The following is a 19,073-nucleotide window of genomic DNA, read 5'->3' as shown; positions in this document are numbered from 1 at the left end:
CTATTCATATCTCGTCAGACTCTCGTGTATTTAAAACTCTCAAAAGTTTTAAGATGAGTCTTGAGATTCATGGACAGAGGCAATAATAAGAATAGTGCACATTTTGCAATGGCTAGATTTAGAGAGCACCCTGTGGAATATGAAACAGCATAATCAGCATAAAAATGTACGTTAAAATGTGCTCTTATGATTATTTTACATTACAATAAAGAGGACCAAAAGTACACCCTTGTGGGTCACCCATGCCTCGTTCAACCAGTCCATAATGGACTGTTCAATCAGTCCTAACAAGAATAGTTATTCCTGTAAAATCATTTGATCAACAGAATCAAATGCTTCTGTTAAGTCTATTAGAAGTGCTGATAATTGTCGAGGGTTTTAACAATATCGTACACACAATGCAGCTGTTACGGTGCTACGGAGCATAATCTAAATCCTGACTGCTGAGGCTGTTATGTGTGTTTTTGAGTCTGAAATCGGACCGCGGTTATTCAAATTACTGGAACTCCCACCTTTATCTGACAAAATAACCTGTGCAGCTTTACAGATATTTGAGATTTTCCATTTTAATCCCTTATGAACGGTAGATTAAAAACGTGAGCCAGAGGTATCAAGTAGGTGAGCACTAAGGTGCAGAAGGGAAGGATCTAAATCAACTCCACATTTAAGGTTTTAAACCATCCAGTTGACTGTTAACCTCAGTTGGGCTTAGAGAAAACGCACTGCCAGAGGGGTGGATATTTGATGACAAACCTGCAGATGGAGGGCGAGCACTTAATGCATTCATCATGCTAATTTGGAGTAGCAGGTGAGCCTCAGCCAAGCAGCTTTGCAGCTTTAAATTCAGTTAAACTAAACAAGACAATGTGTCTCGTCTTGCATCATGGTGAATACTGGATCTGTACATCCCATCTGTAAACAAATTTTTCACTGTCACAAGTATCAGGAAGCTCTCAGTTTACCAGTACAACAAAGCTGGAGTGACGTACGTTGCCACTCATGCACAAGTATCAAATTTACATGCGTCACTGTGTTTAATTGTCTGCAAACTTGTGATTCTATTTTATACTATTTCAACTTCTCATTTTTTACCTTCGCAATGGTCTGCTCCATCTGCGCATGAGTGAGGGCAGGAAGTGTTGTTTTCAGATAGTCCACAATGCTCTCAAAGCTGTCACACTCCACTATCTCCCCCTCATGGCTGCTCAGCAGACAGAGGGCCACTTTAAAGATCACCCCGGTCCCTTGGACAAACACAAAATCTGAAAAACAAAAAAAAGCACAGGCACACCAATAAAAACACCAATGCTTTTAACACCTTCCCTGTAAGCCATAATTACTAGGAGGCTACTTAAATGTCATCCTCTTTCAAAAAGTGGCATGGTGCAGATAAGTGGAAGTAAACACAGCCATTGTCATAAATATATAATATATAAACACATACCAAAGATGCGGGACACAAAGCTGAGGGGGAACTGTGAGGCAAAGAGAGTGAGGAACCAGGGCGCTGCGTAGAGGCTCGGGCAGATCTCGTGCTCCTCGAAGTGATTGTACAACTCGCGGTGGTAGTCGTGTAACAGTCTGGAGAGCTGGTACATCTGAATCTGGGATCACAAAGACGGTGTGCACAGGCACAAACAGACACATTTAAACAGATAACACAGGTCAAAACATGCTGTTCCTGAACAAACTGGTATATCTGGGTCTGCAGATGGAAGAATAAAAATATCACCAGGCACTCTGAGAAATACTAGCCGACAAACGAACCTTCACCCAAGCAGGAAGCTCCTAAAGTATTACCAGTATTGTGTTAGAGACTTGCTGAGACACGCACCAAGGCCAAGCATTTAATGAGCAGTACAAACTCTCTGACAATGTATTACAGTGATCCAGACAAGTGCTACAGTGAAATGCAGAGCAGACAGAAAAAGAGAAGCAGAAGTTAGCTCCAGCTAAAATTAGACTGTTATCAGTCTTACAATTTCCTGACTGTTACAAAGAAGACAAGTTACACCTTTACCTCCTCGTACTGAACCGCCGCACACTGAAAAAGGCACGAATTCCTCTTATCTTCGCAACCTTTGGATTAGTCTAAGAAGAAGTGGAAACTGCAGTGTAGAGGGAACCAGCGGGTCACTGCTGGGCTAAATGGTTACCTGATGTAGATTAAACATTACCACGCCTGCTGATGCTTTCACTCCAGTGAGGTCGGCTGATGTTTAACTGAAGCTAACAGAGCAGGCACGCAGGTGTGGTTTGATTTAGAGGTGGAGACACTTGACTACTGTTTGCTGTTGCTAACTACTAACTCAAACAAGGCCTCTCACAGCAAACCGATGACAGCGAAATCCTGAGTGTGAAAGCCCAGTGTGCCTGTTACTCATATACTGTGCTGATAAGGTTGGAAAAAGGTTGGAGTCCTGTTGTGACGATAGCTCTTCTGTTATTATGGACTAAAATACTCATTATACTAATTATTCAGAGCCCGAGTTTTATTTTTGTTTAGAGAGTAATGACACAATTCTGAGGCAGTGTGTGCTGCTGCTGTTTGAAAGGGACAGTTCATCCCAAAATCTTACCTCTAGTGCCATCCATTATATTTGAAAGAAGACAGACATTATCTCTAAAACTCTTCAACTCACATCAAAATAATCTAGATGTAAAAATAGCACTACAGGTAAGAGGAAAAATATGTATTTTGGGGTGACCCCTGGATTACCTTGCAGGAATTAAATGCATCTAAGATGTTATCGTACAGTAACGCGATCACTCATATTCTCATAGCATGTTCTAGTGGTCCGTACACTCATTCATGTACTGACCTGCAGAGAGACCATGTCAGGTCTGTACTGCTGCCGGATGCCGAGGTCGTACATGAGGAACTTCAGCATGTCAAAGGCCTGGTCTTCGCTCATGTGCAGCAGCAACACTCCGGCCACAAAGCTGATACCCTGGCAGTAGCCGACCTGTGTGGTACAAAAAAAGCACATGGTATATACTAACAATGTCATGACATTCACCAGACTATGGCCTTACTTGCTCATATTCTATATTCCATTTGAATATTCTGAATTAGGCCTTATACCATATTGAGCATTTCCAGCTTACGACACGTGGGATATGCCAGTACTGCTCAAGTTTTAGGAGCATTCTTTGGACATATCTACAGCACATTCAGATAATGTTACTCAATTGGGGTTTTTACCACAGTTTGCATCACACAGCCTCTTGCCTGTTTACAGTCAGCTCTGTGTGTTGTGCACAAACCAACAAGCCAACCGTTTGCAAGGCTGAGGAAGCAATGCATGCACAAAAGAAAAGCCCACATTTCCGGTCAGAAGGAGGACCCAACCTACTTTTGAGCATTATGAAAGACTCAGATATCAACAGGCTTTTGGGTATGCACAAATATCGCAATGCCGACCTTTTCAGAAGGTGAAGGTGGTTGAAGGAATGAAAGGGGAGGCTGTGTTTGCAACAGGAATATGAGGGAAGTATTCATTTTCATTAGCCAGCTTATTAGGAATATTGTTTTTTTCAGAATAAGGGCAAAACTGGAATATTTTGCGCATGCAAAATAAATGATGCACTGTGGGGAAGGAAACAGGATTGTGAATGTACCTCTGTATCCAGCAGAGAATAGGCTTTGAGGAGGTTGTAGAGGGAAAGCTGCCCTGCACCCAGCTGGGCTGAGAAGTACTGGTGGGTGGGGAAGGTCCGGCCTGTGCAGGGAGACATTGATGATATTTACAACTAAACAAGTGAGCTTTCAACTTGACAAGAAGAGGCATGAGTATTTTGTCATTTCTTTTTCTTAAAACTAAGGAGAATAACAATCAAGCTACTTCACCTGACAAGTACTAATTATAACGATAGCTTCTCTGAATGCCTCAAGTACAAAAAAAATCAAATTCTATGACTTTTCTTTGTCCTCCATGACAGCATGGACCCCTTTTTACAACTGCGTGCACACCTAGATCCACCAGAATAGAATGCTGCTGTGCGGTGAGCTGCTTGAGCAGGTCCTGGTAGGGGATGTCCGGGGCCTGCTGACGCTGGGGCAGTCTGTGACGCAGCCGGTGCTGATGGCAAAGGAGCAACCACACCTCCCCCCGCCTGCCCTTGGGAACACCTGTACACAAAGATGGAGACAGCAAATGCTCATTCAGAACGTCACAGAATCAAAGATACACCAATACATGTCTTTACAACCTCTTTCTCTCACTAACGTACACACAAAATCCTACACGCATACACATCTTTCACCTTGGCAGAGAGCACGATACATCTCCTCCTTGTCCTGTGGGACTGTCGTTCTGCCCGGGGCTGTCAGTTTTCTCTCCCACAATGCCAGCGCATCTTTGGAGCACTGGCCCACTTCCTGGTAGTTCAGCTTCATCTTGCGGATGTGCAGCTCATCTCTGCTCGCTGCAACACAATCGCCAGAACAAAACGAGATGAAAGAACATATTCTGCATCATTTTGTCAGTGAAGATTCTCTTGTCGCTCCAGGAAATCAACACCAAAAGCCACCAAAGGAGGGCTGTACTTAAAAACAAAAAAGCCCTCGGTATTTGTGAAACAACAATGCAGCAGATTAAAATACATCAGATTTGATGGCAAGTGTGTTTATAGCCCCTCACACCTTTTTGTCACCAGTCACCATTGAAAGCCTAGCACGTAAACACAAGCCACAGTACCCACATTAACACCAAAGATCCATCCTTATTATGCTGGAGGCATGGAGGAGCTACATCAAGATTGTGGGGAGAGGTGCAAAGGACAAAATAAACAAAAGGAGCATAAAGTATGAGAGTACCTGAACATGCAAACTAAAAAAGCTGAACTGAATGGATATAATAAAAAACACCCGAAACCATGCAAGACATCTATCTGCCCTAATCCCAAGGGCTCGTTTTATATGGCTTACCTTCTATTGAATAACGGTTATTCACAGTTAGGTCCTCAGACCAGCATTGGTGTCATAGTAACAAACAAAAGGGAAAGAGATGTGTTGGTATAATATAATATAATATAATATTAAAGCTATACAAAGTAAGTACATCCCAAAACATGAAAAAAGTATCTTTCTTTCATTCTCCTTTTCTCTGAGAGCTGGATGTTAATGTTATGTGCTGTTTTTTGTCCATTTTCTGAGCTACACATTATGATCTTGGATCGTTCTCATTAGGTTGAGTTAACTTCATGCCACTTCACTGGAAAGATGCCGTCTTGATAATGAAGTAGTTAACTGACTGTCCGAAATGGCCTCTACTTCCTCTTCTCCACTCCATTTCTCCTCTTGCCTGTTTACTTCCTGATAAGAGTCGAGTGGTTGAGAGGGCAGTAGAGGGAAAAAAAGGAGTGCTAAAAATAAAACTTTGGGATACAGCCTCAATAAGCATGGCCATTAGAGGGCGATATTTTCCAGTGCTATATCCAGTCCCCTCCACACCTCTATAAAGGCATAATAAATAAAGCATCTGATGTGTGCCTGGTATGGTATTTGCAGAGAAAAGGTATAATTACCACATTAAAATGGCACCTACTCCTCTCGCATTAGAAATTCTAGGATAAATGAATATGCAAATATTTTCAGTTCTAAAGTTTAACTGCACAAGATGTCTCCTGATCAATATAAAGTCCATTTTCAGTGTGTGTGCACTGGAGGCTTCAAGTTTCAACATCACATTTGTGTACGCTGAATATTGCAGTAGAAATAATGCCACTTGAAAAATAAGTTAAAAAAACAAACAAACAATGAATACCTTGTGTGTCTTGGTAGTAATAAGTTAAAAAAAAAACATCTGCCAATGAAAACTGTTGAAAAACAAGTCCCATTTATCTCATTGAAATGCTACTTTCTAGGTGATTGTGCCTTACATTACATGTATTGAGATACTTTTGACTACAAATTGCTTCCAAACTTTTTGCAATGTCACAAATCATGCTCGCAGGCCCACCCTCTTAAAATCAGATTACCAGTGAGCACAGAGGAAATGCACTCTTTCAGCGATGAATGCGAAAACAGCCTTCCAGTGTCAAACTCTGCACAATCCTCATTCTACACAGCAAAGCTCAAACGTTCAACTTTATGAATGAGAAGAAAAACACAATCTGCACTGGAGGGGACCTGAACTGATTTTTCCCATACATGTACTTTAACCAAGTGAGTATTTGCTTTAGTCTTTTGTGTGTCTGCATGTCTTCATATGTCGTTATGTGTATACGCAACACCAAAACATTTGACTCTAAATATAGTTGTGCTCCAGAATCCAAGTCTGAGATGGCAACATTTGACCTCTCTAAATAAACAGATATCACAGCATAGGAGAAGCCAACTCTTCCACCTCTGTGCACCTCATGAAGCTTCATTTAGGAACGGCAAGACCTCAGGGAAACACTTTATAATAACCATCATAAATAAATGGTAAGCTTATAGTTTATAGTGTCACTTTATTAAAACTTTGTTTAATGTGAAATCACTATTAACTAAAGTGTAATTAACTATATATTTACCATTTATGAATGATTGTTAATATAAAGTGTTAATGACTTGAGTATTTAAGTGTGCAGTGAGGAATTTACCACAGTTATAATATCCTAACAACCCTAACAATAAGCCCCAGTATGAGCCGCTTTCCGCAAGAACAGCCCCGTGACAAATTATAAATACCACCAGTGTCTGCAGAGGAGCAAACACACTTAACATCAAAAGGATACTGAATGATCTAGCAGCACACAACAACGGACATCATGTTCTTCATATTTTCTCATTCATGTGACCAAAGGAAAGGATTCGTTCCAGGGTGATTATCATACTTTATGTGCACACCAGCAACTGAAAACTCACCCTCCAGTCTCTGGTTCTCCTTTTCCATTCGCAGCAGCAGGATCTGCTGGTGGATGGCAGTCTTCCAGAGGGCCCGGTAGTCAGCCCCCGTCCTCTTAGGTCTCTCCCCCGGTGGCAGCTGACGCCCCAAGGGATCCAGACTTGAGTTGCAGGCACGGGGTGAGAGAGGCAACAGCTCCCGGCCATCAGAGTGGTCTAAAACACAGTATCAAGAAACTTTAATACAAGTACATGAAGAAAACATACTGTTTATGCCACAGTTTCTTAATATGATCAATGAATCTAGTGATAATGTGTATTGTGTCGTGTCTTGTCATATCGTATCATATCGTATCGTGTCGTATTGTTTCATATTGTGTCCTGTCTTATCGCGTTGTATTGTGTCATGTCTTATCGTATTATGTTGAATCATGCCGTATCGTGTGTTGTTGTATCGTGTCGTGTCCTATCTGGTCTTAACATATCGTATCGTGTGGTATCATGTCTTACCGTGACTTATTGTATCATGTCTTATTTTATTGTATCGTGTCGTGTCCTATCTTGTCTTAACATGTCGTATCGTGTGGTATCATGTCTTACCGTGACTTATCGTATCGTGTCTTATTGTATCACGTCTTATTTTATTGTATCGTGTCGTGTCATATCATATTGTGTTGTGTCATATCGTATCGTGTCCCGTCTTTACGTATCATATCGTGTCCTACCTTATCGTGTTGTATTGTGTCATGTCTTATCGTATCATATTGTGTTCAGTCATATTGTATTGTGTCCTGTCCTGTCTTATCGTATCGTACTGTGTTGTATCATGCTGTATCGTGTCTTATCGTATCGTCTCATGTCCTATCTTGTGTTAATGTATCATATTGTGTCGTATCATGTCTTATTGTGACTTATTGTATCGTGTCTTATTGTATCATGTCTTTTTGCATCGTACCATATTGTGTCGTGTCATATCGTATTGTGTCCTGTCTTATCGTACCGTGTCGTATCATATTGTGTCTTATCGTATTGTATCGTGACTTATCGTGTCATGTCTTATTGTATCACGTCTTATTTTATTGTATTGTGTCGTGTCATATCGTACCATGTCGTATCGTATTATGTCTTATCGTATCTTATTGTGTCATATCGCATCGTATTGTGTCATATCATATCATATCGTGTGTATAATCGTATTGTGTCGTGTCTTATGGTATTATATTGTGTCTTATCCTATTGTGTCTTATGAAAGGGGTTGTAAGAAATGCTTAGAATTATCACCCAACTCTGCAGCTCAACACAGCTTTTAAGCCTCTTTTAACTAATTGTGTTGGATTTATGGCAAGTTTACTGCATGTTCAGTCACACACCTCTCATCAATCCCGTCCCAAGCTACAGCAGGCAACTGTTTTTGGCAAAAATACTCTGATAAACCCAATGGAACACTAACTAACGGCAGAGGAAAGTGGAGCACTAGCAGCTAAAAAGCCAGAGAATTCAGGAGGTGTTAATGTTCTGGATATGGGGCTAATCACCACATTTTTTAGCTCCCTTGAGTAAGATAAGAAATACGATGCCAAAGCGAAGAAAAGTGGTCATGAGAACAGGTAGGAGGATCGCTTTCACAAGCTCCTTTATCAGTGTTTATCTGACAATGATGAAGTGGGAAATTCCTCTTTGCTTTTAATGCTTCCCATTCATGCATGCATGTAAGACGGTCAGGAGTTTAAGAATAGCAATTTTCCACAAGAATCAAATGTTCCCCCTGCCTTGTACTCATTTGCTATGCACTTGTGGATTATTCAGAGCGGATTCAACGCGCATCGTGTTTTGCCTTGCATGAACTGCTCTAGGGATTGTGTTACCAGACCTGGGTGCTGCATGGATGCAGATGTCTTGTTCATGGGTGACGCGACCCTCAGGAAGATCTTCTGTCTCCAGGAGACCCTGCGTGGGGTTGGAGGGAGACCTCCACTCAGAGAGTCACTGCTGCAGCCAGACAGGGTCCTCTTCCTGCCTTCCCCATTGCTACGAGACAAGACAGCAGCGTCACAGACACCCGATAAATGAGTCAGCTATCGTCTTACACCAACACCCTTTCAGCAGCTTTCACAAATGCAGGCTCTCTATCTCACACACACACACACACAAATCCTTCAGTACACGAAGGTACACACATCCAACATCACCACTCAGAAACCTTACACAAGCTTCTCATCAACAGACTCTCTGAGCTGATGAGAAATGGTCAAGGTGAACCTGTAACATACTGAAAAACATGTACCCAATGTGCATGTTAATAAAGCAGAATGTAGTGTTGGACAGTATATCATAATTAGTATGTAAAATGACAACAAACATCAGCCACTAAAACAGCTGAGGCGCATGCGTGCTCACTCATTTTCTGGAAAAGAAGTTGCTTTTGTTAGTAGAGAAGAAAACTTGCAAAAACAAACAAACGAGTTTCCTCATGATACTTGTGTTTCACATTCATTGAGAAAAAATGAAATTCACAGCTGCCAACACAACAATGCAGACATTGTAGTAAACTTGGCAGTTGCTGAACCAAATCCAAAATAATGTGAAAAGGAAAAAACATGATTGTTGCTCTATGTAATCCAACATAGATCAAAAATGTTTTAGGGGCTCTTGGACAACAGAGATAAAACAACAGATAAGGCAATCCAGGTATCCCAAATACTGTATAAGAAGATGTATGGAGGATACCTAAAGTAGGATATAGGTTTTACAGCTTTTCTGTAATTTATTCTGTATAGGCTCCTCCATCTTTCACAGACCATTGTAATACTGTAATATTATACATATGAGCATCCATTTCCTACAAATTATGTACACAGAAATATTTCTGTGAAACCTTATCTTGTGTTTTTTCATTGTTTCATTATAATGCCTCCACTCAGCGATAGCCGTGGCATTATGTTTTGGGGTTGTTCGTCCCATTCTTGTGAATGTGAATGCGTGTAAAAACGCTTTTCTTCAAATTCGGAGCAGAATTTCTTCCAATGTGGAACAATTGCCACTTGGACTCGTTGATGTACTGTTCAGATTTAGTGGTCAAAGGTCACTGTGTCCTCACAAAACATAGTTTTGGCCATTACTCAACAATTTATATGATAATTACAACAACATTTTACAGAAAATGTCTAATAGGAAGGAATGTTGAAGTTAAGGTCAGAGGTCAATGTCACTATAACTTATTTAATGTAACAGTCTAAAATATTACAGTTGCTAAACCATTAATGCAGCGTTTGTTCCCTCTTGCAGCTCTCTGTCTTGCTATATATGGAATTATTCCATATCAGTGCATTCCTCATTGCAGTTTATGAGCACCATTAAATGTACATGTGGTACATCTATTAAAGGACATTTTGTATTTGTACAAATAAATTGAAATCCTGGCACCAATAATTTGTTGGGGTTTATTTTTGAGACAACCAATTTGCAAATTAAATTTAATAGTGAATGTTACATTTTAATTTCAAGCTGTGAACACACAAACACGTCATACATAAATAAGCTTTTAAATGTGAAAATTAAATCTAAACTACTGCAGAGACTTCATGAATACGTTAATGAGCCTTTACAGTCAAATAGCATTTTTCCTTTGTTAGAGCAGCTAAAAGGAACTTCCATTTTTTGTTGATTCTGGCCGCATCTGTAGACAAAAGCAGTGTGATATAAACATATTTCAACACTATTTTTCTTTTTTAAACACAGCTGCTTGCAGGATGCAATATGTATCATATTTGATACCGAAACATAGTACATTTTGTTTCAGTAAACTTTGTTGTTTTACACTTAAGAGTCACTCACCAATCTGCCATGAAAAAATATTTAAATTTTGACTTATTCGATAAGTAGAAATCCAACCCAGTGACTGGCATTAAGAATAAGTATAACAACTATACAGAAATAGTAAATCTTCTGACTGATGTTCTCCTTTGTTATGTAGCTCATATTGAGGCTTCAGCATTAAATTGAGACTGTTTCATGACTCACTGTAGTATGTTTAAAAACAACAAGTGGATCACTTGATAGCTGTAGTAGTCAGTAAGCTTGCTCAGCACACCAGTGCCCGTCTCATCATGTGGACAGTGAAAAACAGGAAGTGACCTTTATCGAGACAAATGTCAACATGTTTTGACTCCCTCAGCTGTTCTGCACATTTAACATCGCCTCTTAAAACGGATTCAAATTCTTCACTTGACATATCACCTCTCATTAAGTTTCCCTGCCAGTGAAGTCAGAAAGTCACAGAAAAGACAGCGCTAGCACTGAGGAAAAGAAATCTGACAATGCAACAAACATGTAGGCATGTTCAGATTTAGATACCCTGCAGGTCAAGGCTTCAGCTCTTATTCATCATCAGGTGCAACTTGTGTTGAAAAGCTTTTTTTCCGCCTTTTGCTGCGTTATCAATGTAAGTGTACTTGGGGTTTGACTGCTGTCAGAGGAGAAAAGACATCGCGCCATTTTACAAAGGTCTGCTCCACTGAATCTCATACATAATGGAAATGTTACCCTTTACTTTCTGCCATCCACACATCTAGTAGACTGCGTGTCTGCAGAGGATCTAGAGTCTCTCTGGCACACAGCGGTTGTCTTCTTTTCTCGAACATACTAGATTAGCTGATTGATTAGTGCAGCTAAATCGTTAGCAGTAACCTTTCAAAATAAACACATCACTGAACTGAGTCAGCATGATGCTTAGACTCCCCCGGGCATCATGAGCAGGAAAGGTGATGGCACAAGTGTGAAGTGCAGTTAATAAAGGCTGAAAATCCAGATTAAATACAGTTTAGCCGTGCAAAACAGCGTCAAATTCGCATGCAAATACAACAAGAGAGGGGTGTATCAGCATCCCCTTCTACTTCTGAGTGAACCAGGAAGAGGGCGGGTCCAGCTGCAGAGATAACGGGAAAATAAAGACACAGCTGGAAGGTATTTTTTCCCCAAAAAAAGTTGCTAGGGATAGACAGGAAATTCAGGGACAAAAAAGCTGGGTGTTAAAAGGTTTGGACAGCCAACATGTACGCGGCTACTGCCATCCCAGCAAAGATCAGTTCGCCTTCCCACCCATCTCATCCCCTCTGTCCCTGGCTGATGCGTTTGGGTCTAAGCAGGGGGGCTTTGTTCGAGCACCCCCTCTCACCTCTTGAGGCTCCCACTGTCTGCCAGGGAGCTCAGGGAGCCCAGTGAGCCCTGGTAAATGCTTTTCAGGAAAGTGGGGGCGGAGAAGGAGGAGGGGAGGCCGAAGGAGGACTCGCTCTCCGAAACGCTGCGAGTTCTCGAGACAGCCACGGGACTGGGCGAGCCAAACATGAAATGCCCACAAATAAAAAAAAAACAAACACGTTACACAAAAGAAGGAGCTTCTGGTCAGAGGACAGAAAAACACTGAGGAACTCATGGGCGATCAAAACAGTGACAGGAAACTTGTGATGCTATTGTTCAAGGATAGTGGAGCAGGAGGTGGAGAGAATCAGGTCTGATCAAAGTGCTGCAAATAGATTATATTGTCTGTGTGTGTAAATCAAAGGTTAACAAAATATTTAGTTTGTGTTAAACTGATTAAAAGAAAAGCAGTTTAGCGTTAGCCATATCTTCAAAAAATAAAACACAAAAGCTCCCTCCTGTGGATAAAAATCACTCAAAACATCCACTCCTGCAACATTACTGAAGAGATGCATGTTCTATATTGATCGATCCTCTCTCTCCCACAGGTTCCAGCTGAGCAGGCAGCGACTAACAAGTGAGGTGTAGGTTACCTGCTCTGCAGCAGTTCAGGGTTAACGGACTGCTGTCTGCGCAGAGGAGCCTGTCTGCTCTGGCTGGAAGGCTGGCCCTCGAAGGAGATGCGCTTCTTCACAGGTGGATGGCTGAAGGTGTGGGCACGCCGACGGAACTGCACACCGGCTTCCGGGTCGTCGTCGGGGAAAGCGGGAGGGGAACCTGGAGGGGTGTGACCGGGAGATTCCTCATCCTGCTGAGGAGGCGAGAAAGATGTCAGCGCATGTGTAAATATCTCCTTTACAGATTTTTCACATTCATGATATTTTGTATTTGATATCATTATTATCTTTTAGCATGGTTACATTTTCTGATGTAACCGACTGAAACCAAAACAATGAGACAATGGCATAATGACAAGCTAAACTATACATATTCTGATTAGCTATGCAGGTCAGTAACCTTGCTATAAGCAGCATTCAAAGGGCAATAACAATGCTTCATGTCTTTGGAAGTGAAACCCCACACACGGATTGTAACTTTAACCTAAACACACAGCTCAAAGCCAAATAAAACACCACCTCAATCGCTCAAGTTACATGTCTGCACTCACCTAGCCAACTTTACCCTACGGCAAGACTCGCTCCAGGTTTAACTTTCCACTCAACACCCTTGGGCTCAGCATTGCCTCTCGCCTGCTGGTACAACTCCCACCATCTATTGTATTCTAATGGACAATGTCCTGTGACTCACAGCATCACACACTATTGGTGGGAAGGACCTCAGTGGCTCCATTCCACACGAAAACCATCCAATCTCCTCCCAGTGTGCTTTCAGAGACCTCCCTCTCCACAATCTGACCTGACAGGAAAATTCTGCCATATTTGTGCTGCTGCTTTCAATATACATAGAAAAAGGTCTAATGGAGCAGCTGTCGCCCTCCTTAGAGTCCTGCTGATCACACTGCACACTGTAAAAGGTCTGTTGGTCTGTTGCACACATGTAAATCGCGCCAGATATCCCTGTCAGCTGAACGGCTTGATTGTGATTTGCAGGTTTTAGGAGACACTGATAAGATGAAGTGGCTCAGTGAATCAGACACTCGTGCGGCGCTGTGTCCTATGACAGGGCTTAGAAGAGGAAGCCCGGACAGGCATTGCTCAGCAGACTTACAAGTGAACATCCTGACTTGAATTTCCTGCATCCTGACACAATCCCCAGATGACTACTTATTCGCTTAATCACAGGGTAAACAACATTCTTCTGGAGAAAGCTACAGAAAAGATAATGCTGTATAACAGTGAGGGGCACAGGTGAGGCTCGAAGGTGAAGATGCCTGATTCTCCTCGCACATACAGATAAACACACACACGTAGCAATGTCATTTAATTTTGCAAAAGAAAAAAACAGCGGTAAACATGTTTCTTACAAAAATATATATGTTATATATTGTGCATGTGTTGTTAGTGTTCTTTGTTCCAATGCTTTTATCTTTGCTTCAGTTTGCTTTTTACTGATTTATTTTACTCTGTGTGTATTAATTGTATTGTTTAAATGTTCACATTTGTAACTGCACCTGTAATACTTGCTTTGCTAACTGACGCTTTGTCTCTTTCATTGTTTTGCTCACTTTGCATCTCTGTCTTTAAAAAGTGCTGTATAAATAAAGTTTTTATTATGATTATTAAATCTGCAATAGCCAGATATAGCAGCTTTTTTAAAATCTTGCATTACTTAAAGCCGTCACTTCAAGTTTGTGAGTTATTTCCCTCACTTGGCGCTTCAAAATTTCCAGTAAAATCTGACATGACATGATTGATGCAACACCCAGAGTTAAGTCATGTGTCGGCTATGAGGATCTCTTCCTATCCCTGTGTGTTTAAAACTATGAGCAACACAACTCAGTCAATTTCACACACAAAAGTGTGTTTACAGGTCTTGGAGAGGACTAATATGGTATGTGGTCAAAACATTGTATAAGTAATGTAAGTCTCTGGCTATACCTAAGTCTTTGGTGGCTCCAGAGGAAGCTGCGTGAAATCTGATAAAATGCCTCAAATGATGCCACTTGAGGTCTTATTGCATCCGGCAGCATGCTTTTCTGACTATTTCGACCCACAATCCTCTGCGCAGCAGAAGTCACGTTACATCGACTGAGCTGCAGAGAGGGCACAGGCAGATGACGGCTCATTAGCTGCGTTCCAAATCACATACTTTTACCGTTTTACTTCAAATTTCATGCTACAAATGCAACAGATGTATGAGCAGCAGGGTCAAATTTGAAGGTGCAACGATAAGACAAATAGTATATGCCAGTTGCATACATACTACATGCAATGTAGTAAAAGTACAAGAAAAAGTGTGTATTTTAGAACACAGCTTCTGACTGAAGTGTTGGTATATCTGGTCGTCCTGCACGGATTTCGATGTTGTTGTTTTTTACCTGTCCATCATGAGTCTGACAATGTTATAAGAGTGCAATGGCAAATTGGTGGAATGCTTCTTTGACTCCATCATGACTGATGGAGAGTCAGGGGGCCTACATCACATACTTACTCCACATTCTGCACAGCAATGACACAGCGGAGCCAACAACCCCCAAATGGTTCACTGATAGCTCTGTCAGCGCACTCCCTGATGTACTCTTCCCTATTTTGGCCAATTCTACCTCATCATGAAACTATGTGGGAAAAATGCAGCGCAGAATCATCATCATACTTGTCCTTTTCTGAGGACTGAGCTCGAATATAACATGCTTTTAAAAGCCACTGAGTAAAAAGTGAGAATTCCTGGAGTATCTCGAGTGAAGTTCTGGGAATTTTCGTGTTCCCCCTCAAGGACACTTACCCTTTCAAAACCGCTTATGCTCCCCATGCTTCCCAAGCGGCCCCTCATCCGGCTGGCACCCTGGTGACAGAGATGGTTATACAATATGAAACATGCGTATATGCCCTTTTTTCAACTGTTCATAACAAAAAGTGTAGCTGGTATTGTCAGAAAGGCACTAAAACCTCAACTCAGAAAATCATAAATGCTAAGAAATAAAAGGACAAATGTTTCCTGACTTGATAACATGAACTGTGTCATTGCTGAGCTAAGTCTCTGAGACAATAGCAGATGGCAGCAGAGGTCTCAGATTGCCTGGATGCCTCTACTGAGGAATTATTCTGCTGTCTCACTGGCAGATATGGGTCAATCCAAATCCCCTGGATGACACTGACACAGAAACAGCAACAGATACAATGAGAGAGAGCTGAGGGACACATAAAAGGTACACAGCACACAGGCTACATTCTGTCTGGGGTGAAGAAATAAGAGACAGAGACAGGGATAAGGAGAGAAAAAGGTAGATCCAATAACAGCAGGGAATTAAATAAAGACAAAGGAAGGAGGGGGGAGAGAAAACTCTGTGCTCAGACCCACCCTTGCTATGATGTTCTCCAGAGAGCTGGTGAGGGAGCTGCGTGCTTTATTCTTGAGAATATCAAGTTTGAAACGACTGCTGGTGGCTGTGCCGTCTCCTGCCGATGAGCTGTTTGCTGCATTCTGTCAGATGACAATAATGGACAGAAGAAAATATAAACCAACACGGAAAGGATAAATAAAATGTGACTGCAGTGACTAAAAATAATGCTGGGTTTGTTTTGGGGGGGTTTGCCTTTAGAATGATGATATTTGATATTTAACATACACATTATCATGAGCTGGATGACTGAGAACCTTCATCAACATATTTAACATACTGTCAGGGTTAGGGCTAAAGTAATAACCAACAACTGTCAGTGTCATGTTGTCCCCTCAGCAGGTTATTGAATGTAACGGTGATTCAATTGATAACCAGTGATGGTCTTTTCCAGGAGCATCATGTGTCTACATGGGACGTGATGAAATTAAGATCTTCTATCAAAAAGCTGAAAAACTGAGCTTTTTGCATCAACAGCAGCACCCACAACTTCACAACCTAAAACATTCTCTGCAACAACAAAAAAAAACGCTCACAGAAAAGTATATTGTTGAAATTGTTGAGGACTCAATTATTAATAATTATGTCATCACTGACTAATTTTAACTGAGTCTTTTCTGTGGCCCTGATTATTTAGAACTGCTGCGATATCAACACAATGGAAAACCTGAGGATAAGAAGCCCGTGTAGATGGAGAGACCGCGGGGCTGAGAGTTTTCAGAATCATTTACAGTCTAAATGGACCTACTCAAATCTTTTCAGGCACTGCTAAACTGTGATTTTAAGGAATATGTTGGTCCTGAAGTTAAAGTTAAACCCAGAAGTCAATCTATAACTGAGAATCTGTGAGAAGGTTATCTCCCCTCTTTTGACATAGGAACACAATTTATGCAGTAAAGTTTTTTTGGCCATCATCCTCAGGGTAAAGTGGATCATCTGCTTATGTACTTTGTAAGTCACTGTTTCATTTCACACTTGTTTTGGCAATGAAAAACAACGTTTCCATGCAGATAAAGCCCCTTTGAATTGAACTGAATATTTACCTGAGGGGCTTCTCCGATGTGGAGGTGGGACTTTTGTTTGCTTTCACAGAGCTGTCTCAGATGGAGAATCACCAGCTCATTCTCCTCTTGGTCTGAGCCAGGCTTCAGTCTCTGCAGACACGGACACACAAACACTCAAAACCCAAGATGGGCAAACACTGCTGCGAAACAGATGCAGCGATTGTAACTTTTTCTCAGAAAAATCAATCACCAAATTACTGTTAATATGTAAGTGTGCTTTCCCCCATCAGAGCCAAACCTCACCTGAACTCGCTCAAAAATCTCCGCCTGCTCATTATCAGTCAGCTGGGAGAGATATTTTTGGATGGCTAGCTTCGCTCTGGGAGGGTAGAGACCTGAAGAGGAAGTAAGAATGTTCTTTTATGTTGCTCCGACTCTGAGAAACAGACAGTGCATCAATATATTCATGAGCTGAGTCGGAGAGGAGTGCTGGAGTGTGACTCAGTCGACGTGACCTCACCTTCGATCCGCTCGCAGAGCTTGTGCAGGTCGTGCATGGGGCAGGCTTCACATAACTGGACCGGAGTCTTGTTGCTCTGCAAGGCTGCTGCTGTAGTGAAGGCCTGCTTCAGGGTCAGCATCACCTCATCCACCTGACATGTACAGTCAGATGTAGACGAAATGCAGACAACACAGAGAGAGATTAGAGATTAGAGATTAAAGGGTCAGTTAACCCTTAAATTAAAAAATACATGTTTTTCCTCTTGCCTGTGCTATTTATCCATCACGATTTCTTTGGTGTGAGTTGCAGAGTTTTGGAGATATTGGTCTGCTTTTAATCCGATGTACTGGAACTAGATGACACTCTGCTTCTGGTGCTCAAAGCACCAAAAAATACATTCGAAAAACTCAGCAATGTCTCACAAACAGCTCACAACAAGCTCTGTGGATTATCTTAATCCTAACCAGGTCATGGTTTCTGGAAGGAGAGACATTGCTGTTGAGTTTTGTATTTTTTATTTCGTATGTATTTTTGGAGCTTTGGCCACCACAAGCAGAGTGTCATCTAGTTCCATTATATTCAAAAGAAGGCTGACATCTTTATCTCTAAGACCCAGCATTTCACACCAAAACACTGTACGTGTATAAATAGCACTAGAGGTAAGAGGAAAAATATTTGTGTCCCTTTAAAATGAAAGTATTGGGTTGAGAGCAAAAGCTGAAGTCATTTTTTATTTACACGTGTTGTGTGACTCACCAGGGACTCGCTGGCACACTGGAAAACGAAGCACACATACTGACTGGGACCAGACTCTGCCTGATCCCGACAGATAAAACCAAAGTGGTCGGACTGCTTGATGCCCTGCGTCAAAGTCAAGACAAGCAGGAAACTAGACATTAGTGCATTATCTTTACGCAGCATGTCTATTGAATGTCTATTCAAAAAAGAACATATAAACACATCACACTGATAAATGATAAAAGCCATTAAATTAAGGACTGAAAACAAAAGTCGGGCAGTAATGTACTAGATGCCATGGAAAAATATGCACAAAATTTGTCTGAGCCTATTCTCTGACTGGGGCTGCAGTAGAGACAGCGGAGAGAGGCTTTTAGTGTAAAAACAGCGAGTAAAAATAAACCAACCTGACAGCAGGATGAGATATCTTTGAAGTTCTTCTCCAGCACCACTGTTTTGCTGTCTGGACTTATGAGGTTTACTTCAAAACGGCCGACCTGTGAGACACAAACGTCTATTCTGGTCGGACAGATTCTCGCAAGAACACGTACGTGGAAAAGCAGTCACACAAAACCATACATACTGTGTGTAGATGATGGATTTAACTCATGGCAAGGAGAATCTCAGTGTCAAGAGTCTCATGATAAGGGCTGGGACTATTCTGAGGCGCGTTCAGTGACGCACGTAAACACACTCTCAAAATCAAGGTCAACAGGTCTGCGCCAATGATTTTTCCCATAATTGACTGCTATGTGGAGTATCATATTGAGCGCTGCGCTCTAG

General features: G+C 41.5%; 1 protein-coding gene across 3 annotated transcripts in view; it reads right to left on the bottom strand.

The window, feature by feature from the left end:
- Positions 1-19,073, bottom strand: part of tbc1d4 (TBC1 domain family, member 4) — a 33,753-nt gene that overhangs the window by 4,327 nt on the left and 10,353 nt on the right. The window contains exons 5-21 of one of the 3 annotated variants that reach the window (XM_084362107.1): positions 18,698-18,787; positions 18,309-18,413; positions 17,571-17,703; positions 17,354-17,445; positions 17,090-17,200; positions 16,007-16,129; positions 15,431-15,490; positions 12,622-12,839; positions 12,006-12,158; positions 8,703-8,860; positions 6,854-7,048; positions 4,267-4,428; positions 3,974-4,132; positions 3,622-3,722; positions 2,823-2,966; positions 1,445-1,604; positions 1,093-1,262 (exon numbers count right to left, since the gene is read on the bottom strand). In XM_084362107.1, coding sequence (XP_084218233.1) covers positions 1,093-1,262; positions 1,445-1,604; positions 2,823-2,966; positions 3,622-3,722; positions 3,974-4,132; positions 4,267-4,428; positions 6,854-7,048; positions 8,703-8,860; positions 12,006-12,158; positions 12,622-12,839; positions 15,431-15,490; positions 16,007-16,129; positions 17,090-17,200; positions 17,354-17,445; positions 17,571-17,703; positions 18,309-18,413; positions 18,698-18,787 — 2,334 coding nt within the window. The remainder of the gene's footprint in view (positions 1-1,092; positions 1,263-1,444; positions 1,605-2,822; positions 2,967-3,621; positions 3,723-3,973; positions 4,133-4,266; positions 4,429-6,853; positions 7,049-8,702; positions 8,861-12,005; positions 12,159-12,621; positions 12,840-15,430; positions 15,491-16,006; positions 16,130-17,089; positions 17,201-17,353; positions 17,446-17,570; positions 17,704-18,308; positions 18,414-18,697; positions 18,788-19,073) is intronic. The other 2 variants (XM_084362108.1, XM_084362109.1) reach the window with 2 other exon arrangements.

Source organism: Pagrus pagrus (assembly GCF_965226575.1).
Source record: "Pagrus pagrus genome assembly, chromosome: 9".
Taxonomy (NCBI): domain Eukaryota; kingdom Metazoa; phylum Chordata; class Actinopteri; order Spariformes; family Sparidae; genus Pagrus; species Pagrus pagrus.
This window is presented reverse-complemented; position numbering and strand designations above follow the sequence as displayed.